The sequence below is a fragment of the Cheilinus undulatus genome, unplaced genomic scaffold (assembly GCF_018320785.1).
Source record: "Cheilinus undulatus unplaced genomic scaffold, ASM1832078v1 Contig4, whole genome shotgun sequence".
Classification (NCBI taxonomy): Eukaryota; Metazoa; Chordata; class Actinopteri; order Labriformes; family Labridae; genus Cheilinus; species Cheilinus undulatus.
In genome coordinates this window covers 86,409-112,962 of record NW_024571691.1, presented here as the reverse complement: position 1 = coordinate 112,962, position 26,554 = coordinate 86,409, and the positions used below count along the sequence as shown (strand labels likewise).

Below are 26,554 nucleotides of genomic sequence, written 5' to 3'. Positions count from 1 at the left end.
TATAATTCATCACTGATTATTCATGTAATAGACTGATAAAACATTCCAATATATAAAAGCATGATTTATTATTCATCACTGATTATTCATGTAATAGACTGATAAAACATTCAAATATATAAAAGCATAATTTATTATTCATCACTGATTATTCATGTAATAGACTGATAAAACATTCCAATATATATAAAAGCATGATTTATTATTCATCACTGATTATTCATGTAATAGACTGATAAAACATTCAAATATATATAAAAGCATGATTTATAATTCATCACTGATTATTCATGTAATAGACTGATAAAACATTCAAATATATAAAAGCATGATTTATAATTCATCACTGATTATTCATGTAATAGACTGATAAAACATTCCAGTATATAAAAGCATAATTTATTATTCACCACTGATTATTCATGTAATAGACTGATAAAACATTCCAGTATATAAAAGCATAATTTATTATTCACCACTGATTATTCATGTAATAGACTGATAAAACATTCCAATATATAAAAGCATGATTTATTATTCATCACTGATTATTCATGTAATAGACTGATAAAACATTCCAATATATAAAAGCATGATTTATTATTCATCACTGATTATTCATGTAATAGACTGATAAAACATTCAAATATATAAAAGCATGATTTATAATGATTTATTTTTCATGAATATTAAAACGTTCCGAATATTAAAGAAATTCAGATTTGTTATGGAGCGTAAAGATGTAATCAACAGGAGTTCTTCTAAAATCATCAAATTAAAGTTGTTTAAACTCATCCTGTCGTTGCTGCAGAAATGTCATTCACTTTATCTTCAACGTCTCAGGGGCTACAGCCAATCCCAGGGCAGGAGGCGCGGTTACAACCTGGACCAGCCAATCCCAGGGCAGGAGGCGCGGTTACAACCTGGACCAGCCAATCCCAGGGCAGGAGGCGCAGTTACAACCTGGACCAGCCAATCCCAGGGCAGGAGGCGCGGTTACAACCTGGACCAGCCAATCCCAGGGCAGGAGGCGCGGTTACAACCTGGACCAGCAACTCTTCATGCTCACATTCACAGCTAGTCACGAATAACCATAGACGAACGTTCATGGACTGTGGGAGGAACCAGGAGAACCAAAAGAGAACAAAAAGAGAATATCTTGACAGATCTAGGTTAGACTTTATCCTTCACTGTCACTGCAGATCTAGGTTAGACTTTATCCTTCACTGTCACTGCAGATCTAGGTTAGACTTTATCCTTCACTGTCATTGCAGATCTAGGTTAGACTTTATCCTTCACTGTCACAGCAGATCTAGGTTAGACTTTATCCTTCACTGTCATTGCAGATCTAGGTTAGACTTTATCCTTCACTGTCACTGCAGATCTAGGTTAGACTTTATCCTTCACTGTCACTGCAGATCTAGGTTAGACTTTATCCTTCACTGTCACTGCAGATCTAGGTTAGACTTTATCCTTCACTGTCATTGCAGATCTAGGTTAGACTTTATCCTTCACTGTCACTGCAGATCTAGGTTAGACTTTATCCTTCACTGTCATTGCAGATCTAGGTTAGACTTTATCCTTCACTGTCACTGCAGATCTAGGTTAGACTTTATCCTTCGCTGTCACTGCAGATCTAGGTTAGACTTTATCCTTCACTGTCACTGCAGATCTAGGTTAGACTTTATCCTTCACTGTCACTGCAGATCTAGGTTAGACTTTATCCTTCGCTGTCATTGCAGATCTAGGTTAGACTTTATCCTTCACTGTCACTGCAGATCTAGGTTAGACTTTATCCTTCGCTGTCATTGCAGATCTAGGTTAGACTTTATCCTTCGCTGTCACTGCAGATCTAGGTTAGACTTTATCCTTCGCTGTCATTGCAGATCTAGGTTAGACTTTATCCTTCGCTGTCATTGCAGATCTAGGTTAGACTTTATCCTTCGCTGTCACTGCAGATCTAGGTTAGACTTTATCCTTCGCTGTCATTGCAGATCTAGGTTAGACTTTATCCTTCGCTGTCACTGCAGATCTAGGTTAGACTTTATCCTTCGCTGTCACAGCAGATCTAGGTTAGACTTTATCCTTCACTGTCACTGCAGATCTAGGTTAGACTTTATCCTTCGCTGTCACAGCAGATGTAGGTTAGACTTTATCCTTCGCTGTCACTGCAGATCTAGGTTAGACTTTATCCTTCGCTGTCACTGCAGATCTAGGTTAGACTTTATCCTTTGCTGTCACTGCAGATCTAGGTTAGACTTTATCCTTCACTGTCATTGCAGATCTAGGTTAGACTTTATCCTTCACTGTCACTGCAGATCTAGGTTAGACTTTATCCTTCACTGTCACTGTCAGACTGAAGGAAAAAGTCTAACCTAGATGCCCAGAGTCTCTCTTAGATTCTCCTTTGGTTCCTGGGTTCTCTTTAGCTTTTCTCTGGGTTCTCCTTTGGTCCCTCCTGGGACACGTTCTGTCCTCATATGTGCTTAGGATCAGAGAGTAAAACAGAGCATGGTCAAAACCATGTCTTCAGGAAGTGGTCTACCTAACGATCATAAAGGCTTTTATTTTGAAAGGGTGTGCAGTGATGATGAGGTATCCTCAAATATGTTCATAAAGACTCTGAACATCTATTTTTAGTTACTCTAACATGATGGTTTGACTTTTTCTAGCTGTGTATGAAGAGTCAAAGGTTCCTGCCAGAGATCCAGAGACAGGATCAGGGGCCTCATTTATAAACACTGCGTACGCACTAAAGAAAGCGTACGCCACTTGTAAGAAAGAACAAACTTGACAGGAAAATGTGCGCACCTCCACGGCAGCTCTGACCCTGCCGTACGCACAAAACCTGGAGAAACGGAAACTGACCTCAACAGTAGAAGGATGAAATTAAAGACTGATGTGAAACTGATACATTTGTGTGAAATAATCAAACATTAAACATTTTACAACACATAACATATATGAAGGATATATTTGAAAAAACGAAAAAAAAGAGGAAAAATTTACATTAATGCCCGAGGGAGTGCGTGAACACACGCACGCGTGCCCACACACATAGCCTTTATTATTGACTCGATCATGTTCTGTCAGTGTGAAACAAACCCTACATGTTACTGACATGCATTCACATAAACAACAAGGCGGACAGTAACCGTGCTCCCAAAGTGTGCCAGACAAATTAAGTTTAACATTTATAATAAAAGTAATTAAAATGACAGGATCAATGACATGATCAATGACACGATCAATGACACGATCAAAGACACGATCAATGACACGATCAATGACATGATCAATGACACGATCAATGACACGATCAATGACACGATCAATGACACGATCAATGACACGATCAATGACACGATCAATGACACGATCAATGACACGATCAAAGACACGATCAATGACACGATCAATGACACGATCAAAGACACGATCAATGACACGATCAATGACACGATCAATGACACGATCAAAGACACGATCAATGACACGATCAATGACACGATCAATGACACGATCAAAGACACGATCAATGACACGATCAATGACAGGATCAAAGACACGATCAAAGACACGATCAATGACACGATCAATGACAGGATCAATGACACGATCAATGACACGATCAATGACACGATCAAAGACACGATCAATGACACGATCAATGACACGATCAAAGACACGATCAAAGACACGATCAATGACACGATCAATGACACGATCAAAGACACGATCAATGACACGATCAAAGACACGATCAAAGACACGATCAATGACACGATCAATGACACGATCAATGACAGGATCAATGACAGGATCAAAGACACGATCAATGACACGATCAATGACACGATCAATGACAGGATCAATGACACGATCAAAGACACGATCAAAGACACGATCAATGACACGATCAATGACACGATCAAAGACACGATCAATGACAGGATCAATGACAGGATCAATGACAGGATCAAAGACACGATCAATGACACGATCAATGACACGATCAAAGACACGATCAATGACACGATCAATGACACGATCAAAGACACGATCAAAGACACGATCAAAGACACGATCAATGACACGATCAATGACACGATCAAAGACACGATCAATGACACGATCAAAGACACGATCAAAGACACGATCAATGACACGATCAAAGACACGATCAATGACACGATCAATGACACGATCAAAGACACGATCAATGACACGATCAAAGACACGATCAAAGACACGATCAATGACACGATCAAAGACACGATCAAAGACACGATCAATGACACGATCAAAGACACGATCAATGACACGATCAATGACACGATCTTTCCCCCTCCTGTCACACAGACACTCTTTCTATGAGAGCGATGCGCCTTTTCGCCTCCACTTTTATGTCGGACCATTTCTGTTTTACTTCAGCCACAGTCCCTCTGAGGAACGTTATTTACAGCATCAGCCACACGCTTCCACTCTGTTGCCTTTCTGGCGTTAGTGATGCCCAAACTGTGCCCACCAAATAAGACTCTGCGTGTGTCCACCTCTCCTATTAATATCGTGACCTCACATTGAGTTAAATTTCTTTTTTTCGCTCGTTTTCCGTCTTGGTCCATCGTGAAACTGATATCATTGAATATTCATCAAGGGCGTTCACCTGACCTTTTATAGGCACCATATGGGCGGGGCAAAGCATTCCCTCACGTGCGACAACTTTAGAGTTGATTGTGATCTATAAATGGAAACAGGTGTAGGACGTGCGTGCGCACTCTGTTAAAAATCTGAAAGTTTTTGTGCGTACGCATTTCCTGTGTTTCCGGCGTACGCCAGCTGTAGTGATCTTTCCTGCACAGTTTTATAAATGAGGCCCCTGGTCCTTCAACAACATTAAAATGAAGATAGAATGAATTCTTCGGATTAAAGCAGAAAACAGAGCGCAGAGTTTCTTCAGCAGGACGTCAGTCTGATTATTTCCTGATGTCTCAGAGAAAAAACTTAGGCTGTGGCCGAAACCATTCACTCATTCCCTACTCCCTATCCACTCTATAGTGAGCAGCATATAGTGGACTATATAGTGGACTCAGCTGCAAAACACAAAAATGATTGCAGACACTACTCCGGCCGTGGGCGATGACGTCATCGCCGTCTCACAATTAAAATGTTTAGCAGCAACGGCTCGTAAATTTCCTTGACAACGGCTGAGGACCGAAATTAACGGTAGAATTTCAATTAAAACTGATAAAAAATGTAACGTATTTTCACAAAAAATAAATATACGGGTAGACAATAAAAGTTGTCTCTATAGTGACAAAATAATATAAATGTTTTGTGTGTATTATCATTTATTTTTGCAAAAAGATGATGGTCTCATGGTTGTCATCATCACAGGGGGAAAAAGTTACTCCATTTTTAATGCTTAATATTTTCTTACAGATTTGGTAAAACCAACAAACAAAAAGTTTTTGTATATGTTCCTGTGCTCCTCTTGTTCGTCTGTCATGTTTAAGAGCAGCAACCGTGATGCATTATAGTAAATATTGCTGAGCTAGTGACCATCGGTTGTTCACTACTTTTCACAATGCATTGTGGGATAGAATGAGTGCACCATATAGTGAATAACAATGCTCACTCAGAATTCGGACACCACTACAAAATGGCGTATTCACTATATAGTGCACTAGAAAGTGAATATGGTGTGATTTCGAACACAGCCTTTAGAGAAGCAGACCACTAGCTGCTCTTCTTCTTCTTTGGTGTCAGGGCTAACAGAACACTTCCTGTCGGAAAAAAGACCAGGAGGCGGAGCTAAAAGAAGGGTTCATCTTCATCCTTCAACCCCGTTAACCTCAGACGAGCGAAATCCTCAAACACGAGCTCTTCAACCTGAGGGGACGGACTAGAGACACGAAATGTTACAAGTCAGTGACTAGAGACATGAACTATGACTGTGACTAGAGACATGAAATGTTACAGGTCAGTGATGAGAGACACAAAATATGACAGGTCAGTGACTAGAGACATGAAATGTTACAGGTCAGTAATGAGAGACACAAAATATGACAGGTCAGTGACTAGAGACATGAAATGTTACAGGTCAGTGACTAGAGACAAAAAATGACAGGTCAGTGACTAGAGACATGAAAAGTTACAGTTCAGTGACTAGAGACACGAAATATGATAGGTCAGTGACTTGAGACAAAAAATATGACATGTCAGTGACGAGAGACATGAAATATGACAGGTCAGTGACTAGAGTCATAAAACATGTTAGGTCAGTGACAAGAGACATGAAATGTTTCAGGTCAGTGACTACAGACACAAAACATGACAGGCCAGTGACAAGACACATGAAATGTTACAGGTCAGTGAAAAGAGACACGAAATATGACAGGTCAGCGACGAGAGACACAAAAAATGACATGTCAGTGACTAGATACAAAAATCATGACAAGTTAGTGACTAAAGACATGAAATGTTACAGGTCAGTGACTAGACGCAGAAAACATGACAGGTCAGTGCAAAGAGACATGAAACATGACAGGTTATTGACTTGAGACAAAAAAATGACAGGTCAGTGACAAGAGACATGAAATATGACAGGTCAGTGACTAGAGTCATGAAGAATGTTAAGCCAGTGACAAGAGACACAAAAAATGACAGGTCAGTGACTAGAGAAACAAAACATGACAGGTCAGTGACTAGGCACACAAAACATAACAGGTCAGTGACTAGAGACATGAAATGTGTCAGGCCAGTGACTAGACACAAAACATGACAGGTCAGCGACAAGAGGCACGAAACATGACAGGTCAGCGACAAGAGACATGAGATGTTACAGGTCAGTGACTAGACACAAAACATGACAAGTCAGTGACCAGAGACATGAAATGTTACAGGTCAGTGACTAGCCACACAAAGCATGACAGGTCAGCGACTACATATATGAAACACGACAGGTCAGTGACTAGACACACAAAACATTACAAGTCAGCGACTAGAGACATGACATGACAAGTCAGTGACTAGAGACATGAAACATGTTAAGTCAGTGACTAGAGACACAAAATAGGAGAGATCAGTGACTTAAGAAAAAAAACATGACAAGTCAGTGACGAGACACATGAAATGTTTCAGGTCAGTGACAAGACACATGAAATATGACATGTCAGTGACTAGAGACATGAAATGTTACAGGTCAGTGAAAAGAGACACGAAATATGACAGGTCAGCGACGAGAGACACAAAAAATGACATGTCAGTGACTAGACACAAAAATCATGACAAGTTAGTGACTAAAGACATGAAATGTTACAGGTCAGTGACTAGACACAGAAAACATGACAGGTCAGTGCAAAGAGACATGAAACATGACAGGTTATTGACTTGAGACAAAAAAATGACAGGTCAGTGACAAGAGACATGAAATATGACAGGTCAGTGACTAGAGTCATGAAGAATGTTAAGCCAGTGACAAGAGACACAAAAAATGACAAGTCAGAGACTAGAGACATGAAATGTTACAGGTCAGTGACTTGAGACAGGAAATATGACAGGTCAGTGACTAGAGAAACAAAACATGACAGGTCAGTGACTAGGCACACAAAACATAACAGGTCAGTGACTAGAGACATGAAATGTGTCAGGCCAGTGACTAGACACAAAACATGACAGGTCAGCGACAAGAGGCACGAAACATGACAGGTCAGCGACAAGAGACATGAGATGTTACAGGTCAGTGACTAGACACAAAACATGACAAGTCAGTGACCAGAGACATGAAATGTTACAGGTCAGTGACTAGCCACACAAAGCATGACAGGTCAGCGACTACATATATGAAACACGACAGGTCAGTGACTAGACACACAAAACATTACAAGTCAGCGACTAGAGACATGACATGACAAGTCAGTGACTAGAGACATGAAACATGTTAAGTCAGTGACTAGAGACACAAAATAGGAGAGATCAGTGACTTAAGAAAAAAAACATGACAAGTCAGTGACGAGACACATGAAATGTTTCAGGTCAGTGACAAGACACATGAAATATGACATGTCAGTGACTAGAGACATGAAATGTTACAGGTCAGTGAAAAGAGACACGAAATATGACAGGTCAGCGACGAGAGACACAAAAAATGACATGTCAGTGACTAGACACAAAAATCATGACAAGTTAGTGACTAAAGACATGAAATGTTACAGGTCAGTGACTAGACACAGAAAACATGACAGGTCAGTGCAAAGAGACATGAAACATGACAGGTTATTGACTTGAGACAAAAAAATGACAGGTCAGTGACAAGAGACATGAAATATGACAGGTCAGTGACTAGAGTCATGAAGAATGTTAAGCCAGTGACAAGAGACACAAAAAATGACAAGTCAGAGACTAGAGACATGAAATGTTACAGGTCAGTGACTTGAGACAGGAAATATGACAGGTCAGTGACTAGAGAAACAAAACATGACAGGTCAGTGACTAGGCACACAAAACATAACAGGTCAGTGACTAGAGACATGAAATGTGTCAGGCCAGTGACTAGACACAAAACATGACAGGTCAGCGACAAGAGGCCCGAAACATGACAGGTCAGCGACAAGAGACATGAGATGTTACAGGTCAGTGAATAGACACAAAACATGACAAGTCAGTGACCAGAGACATGAAATGTTACAGGTCAGTGACTAGCCACACAAAGCATGACAGGTCAGCGACTACATATATGAAACACGACAGGTCAGTGACTAGACACACAAAACATTACAAGTCAGCGACTAGAGACATGACATGACAAGTCAGTGACTAGAGACATGAAACATGTTAAGTCAGTGACTAGAGACACAAAATAGGAGAGATCAGTGACTTAAGAAAAAAAACATGACAAGTCAGTGACGAGACACATGAAATGTTTCAGGTCAGTAACAAGACACATGAAATATGATATGTCAGTGACTAGAGACATGAAATGTTACAGGTCAGTGAAAAGAGACACGAAATATGACAGGTCAGCGACGAGAGACATAAAAAATGACATGTCAGTGACTAGACACAAAAATCATGACAAGTTAGTGACTAAAGACATGAAATGTTACAGGTCAGTGACTAGACACAGAAAACATGACAGGTCAGTGCAAAGAGACATGAAACATGACAGGTTATTGACTTGAGACAAAAAAATGACAGGTCAGTGACAAGAGACATGAAATATGACAGGTCAGTGACTAGAGTCATGAAGAATGTTAAGCCAGTGACAAGAGACACAAAAAATGACAAGTCAGAGACTAGAGACATGAAATGTTACAGGTCAGTGACTTGAGACAGGAAATATGACAGGTCAGTGACTAGAGAAACAAAACATGACAGGTCAGTGACTAGGCACACAAAACATAACAGGTCAGTGACTAGAGACATGAAATGTGTCAGGCCAGTGACTAGACACAAAACATGACAGGTCAGCGACAAGAGGCCCGAAACATGACAGGTCAGCGACAAGAGACATGAGATGTTACAGGTCAGTGAATAGACACAAAACATGACAAGTCAGTGACCAGAGACATGAAATGTTACAGGTCAGTGACTAGCCACATAAAGCATGACAGGTCAGCGACTACATATATGAAACACGACAGGTCAGCGACTAGACACACAAAACATTACAAGTCAGCGACTAGAGACATGACATGACAAGTCAGTGACTAGAGACATGAAACATGTTAAGTCAGTGACTAGAGACACAAAATAGGAGAGATCAGTGACTTAAGAAAAAAAACATGACAAGTCAGTGACGAGACACATGAAATGTTTCAGGTCAGTGACAAGACACATGAAATATGACATGTCAGTGACTAGAGACATGAAATGTTACAGGTCAGTGACTAGAGACACAAAATATGAGAGATCAGTGACTTAAGAAAAAAAACATGACAAGTCAGTGACGAGACACATGAAATGTTTCAGGTCAGTGACGAGACACATGAAATATGACATGTCAGTGACTAGAGACATGAAATGTTACAGGTCAATGGAAAGAGACATGAAATATGACAGGTCAGTGACTTGAGACAAGAAACATGACAGGTCAGTGACGAGAGACATGAAATATGACAGGTCAGTGACTAGAGTCATGAAACATGTTAGGTCATCGACAAGAGACATGAAATGTTACAGGTCAGTGACTACAGACACAAAACATGACAAGTCAGTGACAAGACACATGACATATGACAGGTCAGTGACTAGAGTCATGAAGAATGTTACAGGTCAGTGACAAGAGACACAAAAAATGACAAGTCAGAGACTAGAGACATGACATGTTACAGGTCAGTGACTTGAGACAGGAAATATGACAGGTCAGTGACTAGAGAAACAAAACATGACAGGTCAGTGACTAGGCACACAAAACATTACAAGTCAGCGACTAGAGACATGACATGACAAGTCAGAGACTAGAGACATGAAATGTTACAGGTCAGTGACTTGAGACAGGAAATATGACAGGTCAGTGACTAGAGAAACAAAACATGACAGGTCAGTGACTAGGCACACAAAACATAACAGGTCAGTGACTAGATACATAAAATGTTACAGGTCAGTGACAAGAGACACAAAATAGGAGAGATCAGTGACTTGAGAAACGAAACATGACAAGTCAATGACTAAACACAAAACCTGACAGGTCAGTGACTAAAGACACAAAACATGACGGGTCAGTGACTAGAGTAATTAAATGTAACAGGTCAGAGACTCGACACAAAACATGGCAAGTCAGTGACTAGAGACATGAGATGTTGCAGGTTACAGAAATATGACAGGTCAGTGACGAGAGACATGAAATATGACAGGTCAGTGACTACAGACATGAAACATGTTAAGTTAGTGACTAGAGACACTCAATACAACAGGTCATTGACGAGACAAAAATATGACAGGTCAGTGACAAGAGACATGAAGAATGTAAAGTCAGTGAAAAGAGACTTGAAATGTTACAGGTCAGTGAAGAGAGACACGAAACATGACAAGTCAGTGAAAAGAGACATGAAATGTTACAGGTCAGTGACTAGAAACACAAAAAATGACAGGTCGTTGACTAGACACAAAAATCATGACAGCTCAGTGACAAGAGACATAAAACATGACAGGTCAGTGACTAGAGACACAAAACATGACAGGTCAGTGACTAGAGACATGAAATGTTACAGGTCAGTCACGAGAGTCACAAAGCATGACAAGTCAGTGACTAGAGACATGAAATGTTACAGGTCAGTGACTAGACACAAAATATGAGAGATCAGTGACTCGAGAAACGAAACATGACAGGTCAGTGACTAGACACACAAACATGACAGGTCAATGACTAGACACACAACATGACATGTCAGTGACTAGGCACAAAACATGGAAGGTCAGTGACTAGAAACATGAAATATGACAAGTCAGTGACTAGAGACATGAAATGTTACAGGTCAGTGATGAGAGAAAGGACATATGACAGGTCAGTTACTAGGGAAATGAAACATGACAGGCCAGTGACTAGACACACAAAACATGACAAGTAAGTGACTAGAGACACAAAACATGACAGGTCAGTGACGAGAGACATCAAATGTTATAGGTCAGTGACTAGACACACCAAACATGACAGGTCAGTGACTAGAGACATGAAATGTTACAGGTCAGTGACGAGAGACACGAAATATCACAGGGCAGTGTCTAGAGACATGAAAAATTATAAGTCAGTGACTAAAGACAAGACAAATGACAGGTCAGTAACTAGAGACATGAAAAGTTACAGGTCAGTGAAAAGAGACACAAAATATGACAGGTCAGCGACGAGAGACACAAAAAATGACATGTCAGTGACTAGACACAAAAATCATGACAAGTTAGTGACTAAAGACATGAAATGTTACAGGTCAGTGACTAGACACACAAAACATGACAGGTCAGTGCAAAGAGACATGAAATATGACAGGTCAGTGACTAGAGACATGAAATTTAACAGGTTAATAAAAGACAATATAAGTAGATAAGTAGTAGTAATGACTAGAGAGAAATGTAACAGGTTAATGACTAGGGAGATATATAACAGGTTAATGAATAGAGACAAATATAACAGGTTAATGAATAGAGACAAATATAACAGGTTATTGACTAGATACAAATATAACAGTTTAATGACTAGAGAGAATTATAACAGGTCAATGACTAGAGAGAAATATAACAGGTCAGTCCCTAGAGAGAATTATTACAGGTCAGTGACTAGAGAGACTTATAACAGGTCAGTCACTAGAGAGAATCATAACAGGTCAGCAAATAGATAGAAATTATAACAGGTCAGTCACTAGAGAGAATTATAACAGGTCAGTGACTGAAGAGAGTTATAACAGGTTAATGACTAGAGACAAATATAACAGGTTATTGACTAGATACAAATATAACAGTTTAATGACTAGAGAGAATTATAACAGGTCAATGACTAGAGAGAAATATAACAGGTCAGTCCCTAGAGAGAATTATTACAGGTCAGTGACTGGAGAGACTTATAACAGGTCAGTGACTAGAGAGAATCATAACAGGTCAGCAAATAGATAGAAATTATAACAGGTCAGTCACTAGAGAGAATTATAACAGGTCAGTGACTGAAGAGAGTTATAACAGGTTAATGACTAGAGAGAATTATAACAGGTCAGAGAATAGAGAGAATTATAACTGGTCAGTGACTGAAGAGAGTTATAACAGGTTAATGACTAGAGAGAATTATAACAGGTCAGAGAATAGAGAGAATTATAACTGGTCAGTGACTGAAGAGAGTTATAACAGGTTAATGACTAGAGAGAATTATAACAGGTCAGAGAATAGAGAGAATTATAACTGGTCAGTGACTGAAGAGAGTTATAACAGGTTAATGACTAGAGAGAATTATAACAGGTCAGAGAATAGAGAGAATTATAACTGGTCAGTGACTGAAGAGAGTTATAACAGGTTAATGACTAGAGAGAATTATAACAGGTCAGAGAATAGAGAGAATTATAACTGGTCAGTGACTGAAGAGAGTTATAACAGGTTAATGACTAGAGAGAATTATAACAGGTCAGAGAATAGAGAGAATTATAACTGGTCAGTGACTGAAGAGAGTTATAACAGGTTAATGACTAGAGAGAATTATAACAGGTCAGAGAATAGAGAGAATTATAACTGGTCAGTGACTGAAGAGAGTTATAACAGGTCAGTCACTAGAGAGAATTATAACAGGTCGGTGACTAGAGAGAATCATAACAGGTCGGTGACTAGAGAGAATCATAACAGGTCGGTGACTAGAGAGAATCATAACAGGTAGGTGACTTGAGAGAATTATAACAGGTCGGTGACTAGAGAGAATTATAACAGGTCAGCGAATAGAGAGAATTATAACAGGTTAATGACTAGAGAGAATTATAACAGGTCAGCGAATAGAGAGAATTATAACTGGTCAGTGACTGAAGAGAGTTATAACAGGTTAATGACTAGAGAGAATTATAACAGGTCAGCGAATAGAGAGAATTATAACTGGTCAGTGACTGAAGAGAGTTATAACAGGTTAATGACTAGAGAGAATTATAACAGGTCAGCGAATAGAGAGAATTATAACAGGTCAGCGAATAGAGAGAATTATAACTGGTCAGTGACTGAAGAGAGTTATAACAGGTTAATGACTAGAGAGAATTATAACAGGTCAGAGAATAGAGAGAATTATAACTGGTCAGTGACTGAAGAGAGTTATAACAGGTTAATGACTAGAGAGAATTATAACAGGTCAGAGAATAGAGAGAATTATAACTGGTCAGTGACTGAAGAGAGTTATAACAGGTTAATGACTAGAGAGAATTATAACAGGTCAGAGAATAGAGAGAATTATAACTGGTCAGTGACTGAAGAGAGTTATAACAGGTTAATGACTAGAGAGAATTATAACAGGTCAGAGAATAGAGAGAATTATAACTGGTCAGTGACTGAAGAGAGTTATAACAGGTTAATGACTAGAGAGAATTATAACAGGTCAGAGAATAGAGAGAATTATAACTGGTCAGTGACTGAAGAGAGTTATAACAGGTTAATGACTAGAAGAATTATAACAGGTCAGAGAATAGAGAGAATTATAACTGGTCAGTGACTGAAGAGAGTTATAACAGGTTAATGACTAGAGAGAATTATAACAGGTCAGAGAATAGAGAGAATTATAACTGGTCAGTGACTGAAGAGAGTTATAACAGGTTAATGACTAGAGAGAGTTATAACAGGTCAGCGAATAGAGAGAATTATAACTGGTCAGTGACTGAAGAGAGTTATAACAGGTCAGTCACTAGAGAGAATTATAACTGGTCAGTGACTGAAGAGAGTTATAACAGGTTAATGACTAGAGAGAATTATAACAGGTCAGAGAATAGAGAGAATTATAACTGGTCAGTGACTGAAGAGAGTTATAACAGGTTAATGACTAGAGAGAATTATAACAGGTCAGAGAATAGAGAGAATTATAACTGGTCAGTGACTGAAGAGAGTTATAACAGGTTAATGACTAGAGAGAATTATAACAGGTCAGAGAATAGAGAGAATTATAACTGGTCAGTGACTGAAGAGAGTTATAACAGGTCAGTCACTAGAGAGAATTATAACAGGTCGGTGACTAGAGAGAATCATAACAGGTCGGTGATTAGAGAGAATCATAACAGGTCGGTGACTAGAGAGAATCATAACAGGTCAGCGAATAGAGAGAATTATAACAGGTCAGCGAATAGAGAGAATTATAACTGGTCAGTGACTGAAGAGAGTTATAACAGGTTAATGACTAGAGAGAATTATAACAGGTCAGCGAATAGAGAGAATTATAACTGGTCAGTGACTGAAGAGAGTTATAACAGGTTAATGACTAGAGAGAATTATAACAGGTCAGCGAATAGAGAGAATTATAACTGGTCAGTGACTGAAGAGTTATAACAGGTTATAGAATAGAGAGAATTATAACTGGTCAGCGAATAGAGAGAATTATAACTGGTCAGTGACTGAAGAGAGTTATAACAGGTTAATGACTAGAGAGAATTATAACAGGTCAGCGAATAGAGAGAATTATAACAGGTCAGCGAATAGAGAGAATTATAACTGGTCAGTGACTGAAGAGAGTTATAACAGGTTAATGACTTGAGAGAATTATAACAGGTTAGTGATGGACAGCAGGAGAGTAAAGGGTTAAATTATGTTTCTTACTTCATGTCAAACTCGATGAGGTTGGCAGTGACTTGTGCAGCAGCTTCTGCAGAGACTAGACAAGAATAGAAATATCAGAGTCATGACTAGTGTAATCCTCACAGGTCTCTGGACTGGGACCAGGTCTGGGACTGTGGTACCTGACTGAGGACTTGAGTCCAGCAGGTCTGAAGGTCTAGGATGCATCAGGACGAATGGGAGCTCCACTGAGACATCTCTGCAACCACAAGCACAAAATATTCACAAACCAAAAATATCAACAAAAAATTAACAAATAACACACAAAACTAACAGATAAATAAACAGAGATCAGTGGATCAAACATCTCCAGCTCTGAGGACCAGGTCTCCATGAGCGACATCTCTCCAGTCCCTCGTGTCTCACCGTCTTGAATTGACTTGTTTAAGGTTCACTCTCAGATCACAGATGTATCAACTCTCTCTCTCCCTGAGGCTCACTGTCCTTCAGTTTCCCTTGCTCCTCTACAGTCCCACCCTCTTCTTCTAAAGTGGCCAAGTATGGCCGACTAACTGGTAAGAAATGGAGAGAAACAACATCCCCAGCTTCACCAATATTCCATCTAGGGCTGAGCAATTTAAAAACAATTGTAATTCTGATGACTTTGACTTGTTTTGAAATTCATTATGAATTGTTGAAGGGAGTGATCATTTTTAAACCATTCTCGTATTTAACTCATGTGTGGTATTTAATCCACATTTCAGGTTAAAGGAACGTAACCCTTCTGCTATTTGGAATTTACAGCCGGCAAAAACAAAAAAATTCATCTAATTTTCAATCAACTGCCCAGCCCTAACTCCATCCCTACCTTGAATGATGATGTCATCAAGACTTATTTTTAAAAAAATCCATAATTACCCAAATTGATGATGTCGCCAAAGCTTACAAACATTCCATCCTTGCCTTTGTTAGTGATTTAGTGAAAGCTACAAAATGTGGTGTTTTTACTTTGAAATGCTACTATTATTTTGGTTACTGCCAGTTTCCAGAGCCTTTGTTACTGGCGCTAACTTGACTCTGCTTTTCCTGAGGCCTTCATCTCCTCCCCTCCCGGTGCTGTGGAGAGCGCACACCTGCAGAGAGTTAATCATCCTCCGCGGACTACTTAAGACCGGCTGCAGCTCTCAGCAGCGCCCGAGTTTTGCCAACCTTCCCTAGTGGTAACGCCGACTCGAGCCTCACTCGCAGATTCACGAGTATCATTTTGAGAATTTTCTAGTGTTTGACTTTTGACTTGGTTTCTAACGTGTCTCTCCTTCTCCCTCCCAGTGACTCACTCCTGCTCACAGCCGCCAGCCCCAGCACTCTCTTTACACTGCCTAATATTCCCCTGGACGTCTGGATTCCCCTGTGCACAATAAAACTGTTAAAACTGCTCTACCGCCTCTGCTTCTGGGTTCAACCACACCCAATCACACAACACAAAACTCAGGCCAGAAATGGACCCAGCAGATCCGGACCCCATCAAAACCGCCATAACCCACCAAGGACAATTCCTGGGCCAGCACGAGAACATGTTCAAAGGTATCATGCAATCTCTTCAAACCCTCAGCACTCAGGTCTCCAGCATCTCAGATCAGCTCCTCTCCTCCAATCAGCCTCACCACCCCCCACCAGAGCCTGCACCTGTGAGTAATCAGCCACCACGCGCAGAACCTTCACCTTCCCCTTCCCACCACCCCTTTAGAGAACCCCATGTGCCCACCCCAGATTTCTTTTCAGGTGAGATAGGGATCAACAACCTTTGAGTTACCCTGATAGAGCCAAGATAGCCTTTGTGATTAATTTGTTACGTGGCAAAGCCTCCCGCTGGGCCACTTCCACATGGGATAGGGAATCCCCAGTGTTAGCTTAATTTTCAGAGTTTTCTAGTGAACTGTGCCTTATATTTGATCACCCTCTTCAGGGCCAGGAGGCAGCTAAACGTTTGTTTTCCCTCTCACAGGGCTCCAGGTCAGTAGCTGAGTTTTCCATAGATTTGGCTTCGGAGAGTGGGTGGGGGGACACCGAGCTTAAAGGGGTGTTTCTACGAGGTCTTTCAGATGACCTAAAAGATGAACTAGCCTCCAGAGATGAACCAGATACCCTAGAGGGCCTTATTTCTTTAGCCATTCGTGTTGATAATCGTCTGAGAGAAAGACAGAGAGAAAGAGGTCAGCAGAGAAGCGTCAGGTCCCGTTCTTTGGCTCCCCCGTCAGGTCAGTCCGTGTCCAACCCTCCTGTGACTGCTAGATCTCCTGTAGTTCCTCTAGCTCCTCCTGCAGAGGAACCCATGCGGTAAGGTAGGACTTGTCTAACAACTAGTGAACGTCAGTGTAGATTTAACCTGCGTCTTTGTATCTACTGTGGTCAAGCTGGCCACTACCTTGCTAAATGTCCCCATACGTTAAACGACCAGGCACTCGTGAACGAGGGCACACTGGTGAGCCAGACCTCTTCCTCCTCTAGCCCTCCCCTGCGCATAGCTGTTCCCTCCAGTGTATTATGAGGACGTAATTCTCTCCCCATTCAGGCTCTCATTGATTCTGGAGCTGACGATGACTTTATTCAAGATAATTTAGCTCAACAGCTTCAGCTCCCCCTAGAACCCTTACCTGCGCCTAAAACTGTCACGGCCTTAGATGGCAGAATCATCGCCAAAGTCACCCACCGTACCGCCCCCTTCACTCTTCTTATTCCTGGTAATCATCACGAGGACATTTAGCTTTTTGTCATTCCGTCTCCTCATGCACCCCTAGTCCTAGGTCTCCCCTGGCTTCAGCTTCATAACCCCCAGATAAATTGGAAAACCGCTACCATCACTAACTGGAGCATTCATTGTCACTCCCACTGTCTTCGCTCAGCCAATCCCACCATTAATCGCCCCACAGTCACTCCTTCTCCTCCGGATTTGTCTAACGTTCCCCCTGAGTATCACGATCTCTCTCCTGTGTTTAGCAAAGAGCTAGCTGTTTCCCTTCCTCCTCACCGCCCTTACCACTGTGCGATAGATTTGCTCCCCAGCGCCTCCCAACCCAGTAGCCATCTCTACAACCTGTCCGAACCTGAGAAGGTAGCCACAGAAACCTACATCCACGATTCACTAGCTACAGGCCTCATTCGACCCTCTTCATCGCCACTAGGGGCAGGGTTCTTTTTTGTGAAAAAGAAAGACTCCACCCTCCACCCATGTATTGATTTCAGAGGGCTTAACGACATAACAGTTAAGAACAAATACTCACTCCCGTTGATAGATCCCTCCTTCAAACCTCTCTGCTCAGCTCAGATTTTCTCCAAGTTAGATCTCAGAAACGTTTATCACCTCATCAGGATCAGGGAGGGAGATGATTGGAAGACAGCCTTTAAGACCCCTATGGGTCACTTTGAGTAGCAAGTCATGCCTTTTGGTTTAACCAATGCCCCTGCAGTGTTTCAGGCTGTCATTAATGACGTTCTGAGAGATTTGCTCAACCGGTTTGTTTTTGTGTATCTAGACGATATACTTATCTTTTCCCGCTCTCTCCAGGAGCACCAGCAGCATGCCCGCCTTGTCCTCCAGAGACTATTAGAGAATAAGCTCTATGTTAAGCCAGAGAAGTGTGAGTTTCATTCATCCTCAGTCAGTTTTCTAGGGTTCATCATTGCTCAGGGCCAGCTCCAACCAGACCCAGCCAAGATTAAGGCAGTCACTGATTGGCCCACACCCTCTAGTCGCAAGGAGCTCCAGAGATTCCTTGGCTTTGCCAATTTCTATAGAAGGTTTATTAGAGACTATAGCAGAGTGGCAGCTCCCCTTACCAGGCTTCCCCTACCGGCGGTCTCCAGAGGCAGCAGAGGCCTTCACCAAGCTCAAGACTCTCTTTACCTCAGCCCCGGTCCTCAAACACCCAGACTCGTCCCTCCAGTTCATGGTGGAGGTCGGCGCTTCGGAGACTGGAGCAGGGGCAGTGTTATCCCAGAGGGATCCTAAGACTCAAAGACTCCATCCTTGTGCCTTTTTCTCCCGTCGCTTGTCTCCTGCAGAGAGAAATTATGACGTGGGGAATAGAGAGTTGCTGGCAATGGTGTGGGCATTACAAGAGTGGAGGCACTGGTTGGAGGGCACACAACACCCCTTCATCATTTGGACTGATCACAAAAACCTCACTTACCTGCGCATGGCACGACGCCTGAATCCTCGCCAGGCCCGGTGGGCCTTTTTTCTCAGTTGGTTCCACTTCTCCCTCTCCTACCGTCCAGGCTCCCAGAACACCAAGCCCGATGCCCTCTCCTGGGTTGACTCTCCACCTAAAGAGGTGGAAGAACCGGACCTTATCCTTCCCCCTTCCCTGTGTTGTCGGAGCAGCTACGTGGGAGATTGAGCAGCAGGTGAAGGACGCCCAAAGACTCCATCCCGACCCCGGAATAGGGCCTCCCCATCGCCTCTATGTTCCTGACTCAGTCTGCTCTCCAGTGCTCCAGTGGGCCCATACATCTAAGCTCACGTGTCACCCGGGTTTTCAGAGAACCCTTCACTTCCTCCAACAAAGCTTCTAGTGGCCAGGCATGGCCAAAGACACTCGGGAGTTTGTGGCTGCTTGTTCAGTCTGTACCAGAGGTAAATCCTCACATCAACCTCCAGCTGGTCTGCTGTGCCCCCTATCCACCCCTAGCCATCCGTGGTCTCACATCGCCCTGGACTTTGTCACCGGTCTGCCCCCCTCTAGTGGTAACACAGTTATACTCACCATAGTTGACCACTTCTCCAAGGGTGTCCATTACATCCCACCCCCCAAGCTCCCCCCAGCCCTGCAGACCGCTCATCTTCTGGTTCAACACGTTTTCAGAATCCATGGTATCCCCAGCAACCTTGTCTCGGACCACAGACCCCAGTTTGTATCTTGAGCAGGCAAATCAAACCTGGAGGCGTCTTTACGTTGTGTTGCAGCTCACCACCTGGTCACGTGGAGCTCGCATCTTCCCTGGGTTGAGTATGCCCACAACTCCCTCACCTGCTCTGCCACCAGAATGTCCCCCTTCATGTGCTGCTTCGGTTACCAGCCCCCCCTGTTTCCGGAGCAGGAGGTGTCCGTGACCGTCCCGTCTGTCCAGGAACACCTGCGGTGCATGAGGGAGGTCTGGAGGACGGCTCGGGCAGCGCTCGCGCGCATGACAGAGCACAATAAAAGACTGGCTGATGCCCACCGCATCCCTGCCCCCGACTATCGCCCGGGTCAGAAAGTCTGGCTCTCCTCTCAGGTTCTCCCTCTTGAGACCGAGTCCAAGAAATTGACTCCTCGCTTCGTGGGCCCATTCGAGATCGTCAAAGTCATCAACCCCTCAGCTGTGCAGCTAAAACTTCCAGAGTCTATGAAGATTCATCCCACGTTCCATGTGTCCCTGCTGAAACCTGTTGCCTCGAGTGACCTGAGCCCTCCAGCCGTCACCCCTCCACCCCCCCCGTATTATCGATGATCACCCAGCCTTCACCGTCTCAAAAATCCTGGATGTCCGGCCACGGGGCCGCGGATTTCAGTTTCTGGTGGACTGGGAGGGGTACGGTCCTGAAGAGCGTTCATGGATCTCCAGAAAGCTCATCCTAGATGACAGTTTGATCGACGACTTCTATGCTGGGCACCCTCACAAGCCTGGCAGGACGCCAGGAGGTATCCATTGAGAGGGGGGTGCTGTGGTGTTTTTACTTTGAAATGCTACTATTATTTTGGCAACTTCTGGTTTCCGGAGCCTTTGTTACTGACACTAACTTGACTTTGCTTTTCCTGAGGCCTTCACCTCCTCCCCTTCCGGTGCTGTGGAGAATGCACACCTGCAGCCAGTTGGTAGCGCCGACTCGAGCCTCACTCGCAGATTCACGAGTAACATTTTGAGAATTTTCTAGTGTTTGACTTTTGACTTGGTTTCTAACGTGTCTCTCCTTCTCCCTCCCAGTGACTCACTCCTGCTCACAGCCGCCAGCCCCAGCACTCTCTTTACACTGCCTAATATTCCCCTGGACCTCTGGATTCCCCTGTGCACAATAAAACTGTTAAAACTGCTCTACCGCCTCTGCTTCTGGGTTCAACCACACCCTTTGTTGGTGATTTTGTGAAAGCTTACCCACATTCCATCTCTGCTTTTGTTGGCGATGTTGTCAAAGCTAACCAACATTCCATCCTTGCTGTTGTTGGTGATTTTGAAAAAGGTTACAATCATTACATCCATGCCTTTGTTAGTGATGTTGTCAAAGCTTATAGAACATTTCAGCCTTGCCTTCGTCAGTGATTTTGTGAAAGCTTACCCACATTCCATCCTTGCCTTTGTTGGTGATTTTGTGAAAGCTTATAAAACATTTCATCCTTGCCTTTGTTGGTGATTTTGTGAAAGCTTACCAACATTCCATCCTTGCCTTTGTTGGTGATTTTGTGAAAGCTTACCAACATTCCATCCTTGCCTTTGTTGGTGATTTTGTGAAAGCTTATAAAACATTTCATCCTTGCCTTTGTTGGTGATTTTGTGAAAGCTTACCAACATTCCATCATTGCCTTTGTTGGTGATTTTGTGAAAGCTTACCAACATTCCATCCTTGCCTTTGTTGGTGACTTTGTGAAAGCTTATGAAACATTCCATTTTGCCTTTGTTGGTGATTTTGTGAAAACTAACAGTCATTCCATCTTTGCCTTTCATGATGATGTCATTAAAGGGTATAACATATTTCATTTCTGCCTTTTACTGCAGCCCAATGTAGGCCTCCAGTTTACATTCCAGTCTTACCAGCCCCTCTCTAGCGTTTTTTTTTTTTTTTGATAGTTTATCAGGTTGTTTATGAGGGAGGAAAGCTGTTTAAGAGGCACCGCTATCCTCTTTGCTATTGGCTAATTGGGCCTCATTCATTCACAGCTTTTCTCTCTCATGTTGCCAGAAACATGCTGATGAAGGACACTCTGATCCACTATTTAGGCTAAAGCTCTATCGGGGGACTGGTTAGACTGGAATGACTACATGTGGCAGATGGAAATAACTCTGGTTAACCTGAGAGCCTGAGCTCAGGGCAGTAAAATCCTCCCTTTGAAGAGTTGAGGTCTGATCCCTGATAGCGTGTGGACTCATGGACTACAGATCTGCCAGCTGGTACCTTATTACCCAGCAGGGATGCTCATGAGAACTAGAAACATGGATAGAGGTCCAGCTTGTCCACAGACACAGCAGGGACCTTCTTAGCACCCCCCAAGGGCCGTCAAACTTTAACAAAAGCAATGGCACCAAATGTGCAAAGTTTGCAACGACAGTAGGACCCCCCCAACAGGACCCCATCCAACCCACCCAGTCTGAATGCACATCTAAAGTGAACAGTGGTGGCATTCTTCCCGCATAAATCCACCCTAAAAGCCTGCGGATATTCTTTTTTGTTAGATTTATTACAGGTTTAAGACTTATCTTGGATTTGTAGTCACTGTGTACGTACCCCCCTAGAGACACCACCAGTTTGACTTTGACTCGGTAAGACACCAGGATGCCCATGGTCTCTTTGCTGGCTCCTTCTTTGACTCTACAGCAGACAGAAAGAGAGAACGTTCATAGGTAGGACAGGAAGGGGAGGAGTTAACCCTCATGTCAGAAACAGCTGTGTTTACACGGTGCTGGAGGCCAGGTTGGTGTCTTCATGCTTCAACTGTCCATCCAGGGCCAGACCCCTCTTCTCTCTGTTGGAGCCCAGACTGGGGGTCAGCGTGTACACCTTACAGGAGGTGGAGCTGGGGCACACCTGGTGTCTGGAGAACAGAGCATCATGGGAAAATGTGATAATTTAGTCTAACCAGTAGATAGACACAGGGTTAGAATGATGGATTCTTGAAAGTCTTTATGTTCAGTGCCTGTCATGTCGTGCTTCAAATAATCCTGATCATGATTTTAACCATAGAACCAGAGAGCCTAGAACAGGATCAGAGTTTTATAAACCGGCTCTATTTTAACTAATCTCCTCATTTCACCAAAAACTCCTCACTTTACCAAAATCTCTCCTCTCTAGACCAAACTGGCCTGATTTCAACATTTAAAGAAGCTCCACACGTTGATTCATTTCCTGTTTTCAGGCCCCTTTTTTAAGAAAAAAAAGATGCTTTTTTTCTTCAGAATGACACTAAAACCACCCTCACTTCCCTTTAAACCTCCTGAAAATAATCCCCACTGACCAAAAAGTCCCCAAACATCCTGATGTATCAAATTTAACTAAATTAGTATGTGAAAAACCTGAAACAAAATCAGAAGTGTTTGTATGAAGACAGATGGCTTAAAGCTTGTTAAAGACATCTTGTTAATATTCAGCTCCTCCAATCAGACACTAAACCAGTAAATGGATCTGATACTCACTCTGCTTCCAGCTGAGCCACCGTACATTTATACTGGGCCGTAGAGAAGAGACAGATATCTGCAAACTGACGAACTACAAGACAGAGATTACAGGGTTTATTAGAGCTAAAAACGATTAATCTTTAATTAATCAGCAGATATCTGCAAACTGACGAACTACAAGACAGAGATTACAGGGTTTATTAGAGCTAAAAACGATTAATCTTTAATTAATCAGCAGATATCTGCAAACTGACGAACTAAAAGACAGAGATTACAGGGTTTATTAGAGCTAAAAACGATTAATCTTTAATTAATCAGCAGATATCTGCAAACTGACGAACTACAAGACAGAGATTACAGGGTTTATTAGAGCTAAAAACGATTAATCTTTAATTAATCAGCAGATATCTGCAAACTGATGATCTACAAGACAGAGATTACAGGGTTTATTAGAGCTGTCAGGGAGATTAACTGTGTAATCACAGTTTATCTCAGAATTTCTATGGTTGACTGCCATTAATCTCAGAATTTATGTGGTTAATCACCATTTATCTCAAAACTCTTGTTGTAAACTGCCATTAATCTCAAACCTTCTGTTGTTATCTGTCATTAATCTCAGAACTTCTTTGGTTAACTGCCATTAATCACAGATCTTCTGAGGTTCGCTGCAATTAATCTTAGATCTTCTGTGGTTAACTGTCATTAATCTCAGTTCCTCTTTGGTTAACTGTAATTAATCTCAGAATTTCTGTTTTTAATCTCATCTAATCATATAGTTTTACTAGTTGGTTGCAGTTAGGCTCATACTGCCTGTAGTTCTTGCTATCATATACTGTATGTTGAATGAAGTTTGTTGCCATAAGTCTCAGATCTTCTGTCCTAACCTGATTAATCGGAGCTTCTATGATAATCCCGACAGCCCTTGTGATCAGTATTTGACAGGTGTTTTTCAGTATAATCCAGATTATTAGGTCATGATTCCATCAGAGTCTGACTCCAATAACAGATCTGACATATCACTTAAGAATTTATTGGTTGTGGTCTTACCGGAGATCTTGACTCTCTTCACCATCTTTGAGGAGTTGTTGGTGATCTGGACGTTGACGTTGATTGGCTCGTCGTGATAATACAGCTGCAGGTGAACAGACACGTGTTAATGCCTACTAAAGACATGGGGCGGGGCCATGTTCATTGCTCCTGGTACCTCTTTATCCAGCGAGGCCTCCAGGTTCAGAGACCTGTCAGACATCAGGAAGTTACGTCTCGTCTCCACCATCGGCTGAGGACCCGGCTTCACCGGAGCAAACTGGACCTTCCTGATCACCAGGTGGACCGAGTTCCTGCAAAAACCAAACCAGCACCACATTTTAGAACCAGATCCTGAACTATAGAGGACCCAGCATGAAGCCCTGAGGGACTCCCAGCACCAATTTTAGTACCAGAAAACAACCCAAACACTTTAAGGGTGTATTCACACCTGGCTCGTTTGGGGCAGTTGTTCCAAAACAGTGAGCACCCCCCCCCCCAAAGTCCGGTTCGTTTGGACATATGTGAACACAGCAATCGCACTCGGATGCGGGACACAACAAGCGGGCCGAGATCGCCAAAATAGGGTGGTCTCGGCTCGCTTCCATTCGAGCCCTGTAGTGGTCCCTTTGCAGTGAGAACACAATGACCTCAGAAACCGGCACACCTGATTCATAGCTGTAGTACACACTGTAGCCGTGGGGGCAGTAATGTGCCTGGTTGCCAACCGTTCAGTTAAAACAATAGAAGAAGAAGGAGAAGAAGAATCAGCAACAGCAGAAGAAGAAGAGAAGGCAGAAAAGCATTAGATCTATCTGAGCGAAATGAGTCGTGGCTCCGTGAGGCGGCACGTCTTCGTTTTAACAAGTGCATCAGCACATTATTTTCCATACGCAGTCTTGACTGTTGAAAAAAAATGCATGTTTTGTTGATTTAGCGAACACTGGTCCATTATCCAGATGAACACTATAAAAAAAACTAGCCACACACGCTGCTGATGCTCCATGGCTGTTGTTTTTCCCATGGAAAGCGGTTAAGAACCTGAATGAATAAAGATAAGGAAACTCCCCCGCCTTCCGGGTAAGATTTCTGACCAGTGAGAGATGAATTGGAGTGCACATGGCATTTGTTTAAAACGTTGGACCGCAAGAGACTTTTGCCGTGTGAACACAAACGAGCCAAGTGACAAGTGAAACAAATGTATCGGTTTTGTCCCTGAATAAGAACAAAGCAAACGAGCCACAGGTGTAAATACACCCTTAAACAGGTAGTAGAGCTCTCTTTTAGTTGCCATGGTAACACACAGGTACAGGTATGCTTGGATCTTAAACAGACTCATAATCAGAGGTTAGCATCCAGGTATTCCCGGGTGTTTACCCCTGCTGTGACATTGTTTCTAACCTTTGGTGGATCTTCTCGTCTGCAGTTTTGGCGCAGAACGCCCTCAGCTCGTAGTCCACGCCACATGCCTTTCCAGAATCCTCGGGGCCGGGCTGCAGGGTCACAGAGCATGGAAGGTTCTGAGGGATCTGGAACAAAGACGTGGAGACATAGAACGACGTTCTGGTTAGACGCCAACATGACGTCAAAGAGACTAGAGAGGAGGGTGATGTCTCGATGATCACTGGATGTTTGACTCACAGTTCAGGAGAAAAAAAAATCTGTTTTTATTTTTACAATTCTATTTTGTTTCCTGTGTTTGTCTCTCTTCGTCTGTGTTGTCTCTCAGACTCTTACGTTGAAGCAGAAGGCCCGCGCGTTCTCTCCCAGCTTCTTCAGCAGCCTCTCCTGCAGACGGCTCATGGTTTTGTTGTTCTCCTTCAGAGGAGGGACAACCTGAACGGTACGGACATACAGATCCTTCCTGAACTGGAGACCCAGAACATCCAGATCCTCCCGGCCGTAACGAAACACACAAGACAGGGACACGAAGACTGAGGCCGGGGGG

At 42.5% G+C, this 26,554-nt stretch overlaps 2 protein-coding genes across 2 annotated transcripts in view; one reads left to right on the top strand and one right to left on the bottom strand.

Annotated features, from left to right (window-relative positions):
- Positions 1-813: 813 nt before the first annotated feature.
- Positions 814-2,379, top strand: LOC121506655. Its single transcript, XM_041782489.1, has 2 exons — positions 814-1,172; positions 1,209-2,379. Exons 1-2 carry the CDS (start codon positions 814-816, stop codon positions 2,377-2,379), a joined length of 1,530 nt encoding a protein of 509 aa, XP_041638423.1.
- Positions 2,380-4,296: 1,917 nt separating this feature from the next.
- The window catches only part of LOC121506656 (arrestin red cell-like), a 30,720-nt gene continuing 8,462 nt past the window's right edge, over positions 4,297-26,554 (bottom strand). Inside the window, exons 5-14 of the mRNA XM_041782490.1 lie at positions 26,344-26,540; positions 26,008-26,135; positions 24,785-24,920; positions 24,628-24,712; positions 23,599-23,671; positions 22,863-23,000; positions 22,694-22,777; positions 15,396-15,472; positions 15,256-15,310; positions 4,297-5,905 (exon numbers count right to left, since the gene is read on the bottom strand). Of these exons, the coding sequence (XP_041638424.1) occupies positions 5,815-5,905; positions 15,256-15,310; positions 15,396-15,472; positions 22,694-22,777; positions 22,863-23,000; positions 23,599-23,671; positions 24,628-24,712; positions 24,785-24,920; positions 26,008-26,135; positions 26,344-26,540 (1,064 nt within the window). The 3' untranslated portion in view covers positions 4,297-5,814. The remainder of the gene's footprint in view (positions 5,906-15,255; positions 15,311-15,395; positions 15,473-22,693; positions 22,778-22,862; positions 23,001-23,598; positions 23,672-24,627; positions 24,713-24,784; positions 24,921-26,007; positions 26,136-26,343; positions 26,541-26,554) is intronic.

What these genes read in the sequence shown, in the direction of transcription:
- LOC121506655 (XM_041782489.1), top strand. Translation starts at nt 814, where the DNA reads ATGTCATTCACTTTATCTTCAACGTCTCAGGGGCTACAGCCAATCCCA. An exon ending in GAATATCTTGACAGATCTAG is followed by an intron (nt 1,173 to 1,208) that starts GTTAGACTTTAT and finishes CTGCAGATCTAG; the next exon opens with GTTAGACTTTATCCTTCACT.